The sequence below is a fragment of the Larus michahellis genome, chromosome 9, assembly GCF_964199755.1.
Source record: "Larus michahellis chromosome 9, bLarMic1.1, whole genome shotgun sequence".
NCBI lineage: Eukaryota > Metazoa > Chordata > Aves > Charadriiformes > Laridae > Larus > Larus michahellis.
Window position 1 is genome coordinate 17,159,709 of NC_133904.1, and position 6,268 is coordinate 17,165,976.

At 42.8% G+C, this 6,268-nt stretch overlaps 1 protein-coding gene across 2 annotated transcripts; it reads right to left on the reverse strand.

Moving 5' to 3' along the window:
- Positions 1–440: 440 nt before the first annotated feature.
- Positions 441–5,725, reverse strand: TM2D3 (TM2 domain containing 3). 2 transcript variants are annotated; one of them, XM_074600418.1, is made up of 6 exons: positions 5,584–5,725; positions 4,437–4,535; positions 3,559–3,716; positions 2,820–2,994; positions 2,138–2,213; positions 441–795 (listed from the first exon to the last, which is right to left on the reverse strand). In XM_074600418.1, exons 1-6 carry the CDS (start codon positions 5,669–5,671, stop codon positions 630–632), a joined length of 762 nt encoding a protein of 253 aa, XP_074456519.1. In that variant the 5' UTR covers positions 5,672–5,725; the 3' UTR covers positions 441–629. The 2 variants fall into 2 exon arrangements, with proteins under 2 accessions (XP_074456519.1, XP_074456520.1); XM_074600419.1 differs by having other exon boundaries at positions 4,437–4,532; positions 5,584–5,719.
- Between the last annotated feature and the right edge of the window lie 543 nt (positions 5,726–6,268).

The window sequence follows — 6,268 nt, forward strand, 5'->3', positions numbered from 1 at the left end:
ACCAAAATAAAGGCATCCCAGAACAATCCTAAAATCTATTTCAGTTATTTCATATTTAGTGCTACTGCAGTCTAATCCTAAAACCCCCACAATTTTAAGTCCCCGAGTCACTAAGCAAATGTCAGCTCTTGCTATATCCCAAACCAGAGATGAATGTAATTAACATCATAAAACACAGCTAGTGTAATTCAGGCAAACAAATTCTCCTCCCACAAATACAAAAAAAATGAATATATTACTGACATATTTAGGGAAGTTAGCTTTAAAGTTAAATTCAAGCATACAAATAGGAAATAAACAACTCAAGTTAGTTTGCATCTCTTTCAGCGCTTGACAGATCATCCGAGTTCAAGCACAGTGCAGAATTTTGGTTAGCAGTTCAACTGTTTTCACAGAAAAACAGCGTGTCCATCAGAGAAAGGAAATGAATTTCAACGCACTCAGCGATCCACTCCTTTATTTTACCTTAGTTAAAGGCAAGCTAAGTACAGATACTGTACATTAACACGTATGCACATAGAAAGAACAGTTGTTCTTCATTCTACCTCCACGGCCCACATCTCTACGTTCTTTTATTTAGAGCCCTTTCCAAGCAATTACTCCTCTCTTGAAAGATGCTGCACCCACGTTTAAATATAGAGAGACCCATCTGCAGGCCCCACATAGCCCACACCTATTAGCAGCACGTCAATTAGCGTCCATATTCCAAGTCCACCAAAGCTGAAGAGTTTTCCCAGACCTTCCCGCCACTGGCCCAAATAGAAACGATCAGCCCCAAATCCACCAAGGGTGATGCTGTAAGAATAAAAACACGATTCACTATTATTATTTTTAGATTAACTCAGTTTGGGTATCCATACACAGTTCTTTCTGATATACCTACAAGGTAGTCATAGTTTTCCTCTACATCATTCGAGAAACGATACATTTTTTTGTACATAAAGTGCTGACTAGGTCATTAAATGAGAAAGCTTTTGATGAAATAGCACTATTTCTTAGCTAATTAATACTATCCAGAGACATGACAGCTTTTCATTCACAACAAGCAATAAAAACAAAACCTCTCAAATTTATAAATGTATCTCGACTTTTCTAAGCTAGCAGAAGCTAAAAAAAAACCCACAACAAACAGGCTACAGAAACAGACCCAAACGCTCAATTCAGCGCCGTGCAGCAGTCAGGCAACAGCAAATCCTCCAGCTGGTGGCAGAGAGAACAACTCTTGCCATAACGGAAAGTGTGTTAGATCACTTTCTTCATCAAGGTCGTATTCTATCTTTGGCTCCAGGAATAGAGAGTCTCGCTACCCAATTTATCATATTAACCACTTTTGAAATATTAAAGTTTAATGAAAAAGGTGTTGCCACCAAAAGAACTTCGATTACTTTCAAATCACTATTATGGTGCTCTAATGACTTAAAAATTCCAAAAATAACCTAAATAGTTTCTTTCACTATTGCTACGCTGGTAGCAGTAATATTAAAAAAATAATAATTAAAAAGCAGTAATCTTCCCTAATAATTTCAAATGCAAGAAACTTCTTCTTTAGGCATTTCTGGCTGTTATAGTTGGGGAGGAAGCTGTAATAAATGTGTACCAACTACAGCCATCTCAGTGATATCTACCAAATTCAGAAACAGCTGCATTCATTTCAGATACTGAGAAGTAATTTGGACAACTTTCAGCCCTAAATGTTTAAAACACATTAAAAAAATGGAAGAAAAAATTGTAAATCTACAGATTTTTTTTTGAGCATTTGTACCTCATTTGACACTATAATAAGTGAATAAAAGTAAACACGTCCATGATCCTTTTCTAGTCAGAAAATGGATCACTTTGTGAAGCCTAAGAATCATCGGCATTTACTCTAAAAAAAGAACATTCAATGCAAAAATAACATAAATGTTTTCTCTCAAGCTCTATTTACTGAAGACAGCCAGTATCGCTGCACATGAAGTCTTTGAGCATCCTATACCTTCAAATTCTAAGCTAGACTACATGAAATACTAGTTATTCAGTAAACCATTAACAAATACTAAGCAGAAAAATACAGAAACTGAAGATTTTATAGACAAGTAATGTATTTCTAATAATATCATCTATTTTAGCTTGATGTTATCTAACAGTTCTTGCATACCTTAGCGCCAAGGCAGTAGACCACTTATAACCTCCAGTCCAGTTGCAATAGAGCATCTTAGGAAAGACACGATTACCTAAACATTAGAAAACATTAAAAAAACCTTAACGTAACAAAGACCACATAATGAGTAAGAAAATGACAAGCAAAAAGATACCATACTTCCCTAGTAAGAGTCTAAAAGGGTCGACACTATTTGAAACGGACACTGTCAACACAAGAGCTCATATATACTCTACAGTCCTCTGCTCCATCAATCTTCATCCCGCATCAGAGAACATGCAAAGTCACTGAACAAATAGGGGGAAAATTAAACAAGCTGGGTGGAACCAGCATGAATTTTTTAAAGTTATCCCACTGAGACATTTGATATTGATTCTATTAGCAGTGTCCAAATTAGTACAATTCATAGAAGTTGACAAAAATAAAACTATTAGAACTATAGAACTATTTGCTCTCACGTGAAGGTATACAACAGTATTAAAAGCAAATGTTTGGAGTTAGATGTCACTATTTTGCTTTAAAATTAAAATCTAGCTGTAAAAAATCTCAGTAGATTAATCAAGGTGCAGGCTGTTACTGCAGTGGACGTAAATAATCATTGTATTCACCCATTACAAAAAATGTTAAGAAATTATTTAGAAAAAAGCTTTTTTACAGAATCTGCTTCAGCCCACTTTACCTAGACAATGAATATGATCCCGTACTGTACAAGTGGCATTGTATCGTTGTCGCGGACAAGAAACCGTCATGCAGTTTGTAGAATTGGTACATACATAATCAGTTGTTGCAAGCTGCCAGCAAAACTGGCATGTCATGTTAATTGTAAAGTTCTCCTGCTCATGGTTATTCTGATCCTACAAAAGACACCATTATCATTTCACTAGTAATAAAAAAAATTCACAGTGTACAGCATCAAATCACATTTCATGTATAGATATTTTTGGCAAAATAACAATCACCCTCTTTGCTACCTCTATGTAGTCAAGTGCAATAGAAAAATCAACATTAGAAAACTGACAGAGTTATTAAAGCACGGTTTAACATTCCTGCTTCCTCCAATCTAAGGCTAGTGCCAAGAGGAGGACTCATTCACTCTCACCTGTAAGATCCGTTTGTACCTCTGGCGGGTATTTAGCCTCCCCACTCTCAAAATGGTTTGGTTTTGATTGGTCAACAAATTGATTTAACTCCGTATGCACGGCTGCTTAACAAAACGATCCAACACAAGAAAGGCAAAACAGAGAAGGGTAGGTCTACCTCCTACAGCAACGGCCTACAGTTGGATTATTAAACGTATCACAGATCTGCAAACCTGCCTATGTAAGAACCTGGAAATCAAATCTTTTATGCTTTATGACACGATGACACAGTATAATTAAATGACTTAAATTTGGGTTTAAAAATAACAGGTTACTTACAAGACAATGAACATATGGCTTGACTTTGCAATCAAAAGTCGCCGGTTTCCCATATATACAGGAATAATTTGTGTTACATGTCATACAGTCTGGTGGCAATCTACTGCAAAGCCCGTTGCTAGGACATTTAGTCACATAAGATGGAATTTCTGTACTTTCTGAAAGGTGAAATACGTGAATAAAATTAAGAAAGTGAATAAAAAAAGCTATATAGTCTAAAGTATATATAGAGATATGTTTTCTTTTATACATATATACACACACACACATATATATATACACACACACTGACACTATAAAGGGCATTCCTTGTTATACACTGAACCGCATCACAAGTTGGTGGTGTGGGAAGCTCTGCGTTAGCCAAGTGATCTGCTACTCAGCACAGCAGGGTACCCTGCAAGGATCTCGCAGGAGCTCTGTAGAGGACAGCACGGCCACACAATGCAGCACAGCACCAGAACAGAGCTCAGTGTGGATTAGTGCCACCTCAGCCAGCGTTTCTCAGCAGAAGTAATCAGTTTAGGTAGAGAAGCAGGCTGACACATGTAACCTACTTTTAGTTCAGGCCTAATCAGGTTTGCAGCCAGCTCAGTCATTTGCTGTTTGTATGCGTTCAGAACCACCTCAATGGCAGTTTAACTGGTCGTTTTCTAGCTGTAAGATCTTATATGGACCAATTTTCTAATTATATAATCTAAGCTCATTGTTAAGGTCATGGAAGAGTAATTCCTAATGTGTTATACTATGTCTTTTACCACTGTGAAAGCATAGACCAGGGTTTCCATGACACAATTCAAGAACTTTATTACTAAATTCAAACACTGAGGAAAAAGGCCTGTAGAAATAAAACAAAAAGAAGCAACATAATATTGTACCTGCTATTTTAAAATAAGGAGTATTTGTACTTGTTGAAGTGAGACTTTTTCCAAATGTAGACTGTGGCTGTGAATGCTTTGTGGTCATTAAAGATCCTGCTACAATAAAAAAAAAATATGGAGAAAGTGATATTTCTAGAATAAAATTCATCTTCAGAAACAGTTTGATTTAAGCATGCCAATATGAAATTACAAGTGGAAAGGATAATGAGAATTTAAAAATTGTAAAAATCTGTTTTGTTCTAGAAACAGTAGAAGGCTTATGTTAAATGTTAAAATGAGCATTAGAATCGAAACTTTCCTTCTAGACAAGAAATCATGCTTATTTCAATCCAGTCTAATTTTTTGGTTCATAAGAATTAAGAAACACCGCTCGGAAAGCAGATTTTGCACTGTATTTGCTACAGGACAAAACCATTTAACCAAGCAACACAGCTGCTACTTTGATAGAAAGCTGGAAGAGAGGAACTGGCTGTCAACCACGGCTGGGTTTCTGCATGGGCTTCGTGTTTGCCTGGGCGACTCCCAGGACCGCGAGGACTCTGTGGGGCTGCGCTTGAGCCCAAACGGCAGCACAGCCACGGCCTGGGCAGGTTTGTCACGGCTGCCCACCCAGAGGGTGCCGAGCAGCCCCAGCGCCTCGCCAGCTGCGTTTGGATCGCACACAGCTCCCGAGCAGGAGCACCACCAACGCCGCGGTGTGTGCCCGGCGCAGCAGGCCGGCCGGGCGGCGCGTCCTGGCCCCTTTGTCCCGACACCGCGCACCGCAACACGGAGCTCTAGCCCTGCCGCGCACGGCTCCACGCCGCCATGCCCCCGGCACCTGGTTCCCTCCTCCGCCCGCGCAGTCAGGGAAGGGGCAACGCGTCTTCCACCGACCGAGGTCACGGTCACCTGGCCGGCTCGGCCGCTCAGGAACCGGGCCCACGTCCAGCCCCCGGCCCGGGGTGAGGACGCTCGGAAGAACAGCCCCCGCTTGCGGGCGAGGCGCTGAGGCGCCGCCGGGCCTGAGAGAGCGCGGCCCGCCCGAGGGGCCGCGGCCAAGCGGCAGCTCCCTTGCCTGTCCCCCCCCCTTCTTCTCCCACCCACCGCCCCGTCTCGGCCTCGGGGGTGGGGGGGCGGGCAGAGCGGCGGCGGCCGCGCTCACCGCGGCCGGAGAGAACGTAGAGCTGGGACAGGAACAGCGCGACGCCGCAGAACCTCCGCAGGGCGCGCAGCCCCGCCAGCGCCGCCATCTTGGCTGCCGGCGAGGGGCAGGGCCGTCGGATGCGGCGCGGCACCGCTGAGGGGAGGGACCGCCCTTATGGAGGAGGGCGGCACCGCTGAGGGGAAAGGCAACCCTCATGGAGGCGGGGGGAGGGACGGCTCTCAGGGAGGAGCGGGGGCGGCACCGCTGAGGGGAAGGGCGGGCCTCATGGCGGGGGGGGGCGGTGCCAACCTCAGTAAGTCTTCCAGAACGTCCCCCATCGCTGCTTCACTCCTGCGGCCCTGCGGCTCTGTGTCCTTCTCGCTACATCTCTCTCCCGGTCGAAGATTTTAATTTATATTGGTTTTATTAATTTATGACCTCCAATGACCTCCCTCAATGCTGCAGGCCGTCTGAAAACTTAAACAGTGACAGCATAGATACATGTACGCTAAAGTCAGTCTTCTATTCGCAAAACCTAGTAAATGTAAGTAAAAATCACCCCCCACCCTCCATGTTAATTCTGTGAAGGGGAACAGAAAGCTTTCCCAGCACTTGTTCCTTCTCCAACCATCTACAAGAAGGGTCGGAAGGAGGATCCTGGAAACTACAGGCCTGTCAGCCTGACCTCGGTACCGGGAAAGAT

What these genes read in the sequence shown, in the direction of transcription:
- TM2D3 (XM_074600418.1), bottom strand. Translation starts at nt 5,671, where the DNA reads ATGGCGGCGCTGGCGGGGCTGCGCGCCCTGCGGAGGTTCTGCGGCGTC. An exon ending in CTACGTTCTCTCCGGCCGCG is followed by an intron (nt 4,536 to 5,583) that starts GTGAGCGCGGCC and finishes TTTTTATTGTAG; the next exon opens with CAGGATCTTTAATGACCACA. An exon ending in TCTACTGCCTTGGCGCTAAG is followed by an intron (nt 796 to 2,137) that starts GTATGCAAGAAC and finishes TTATTCTTACAG; the next exon opens with CATCACCCTTGGTGGATTTG.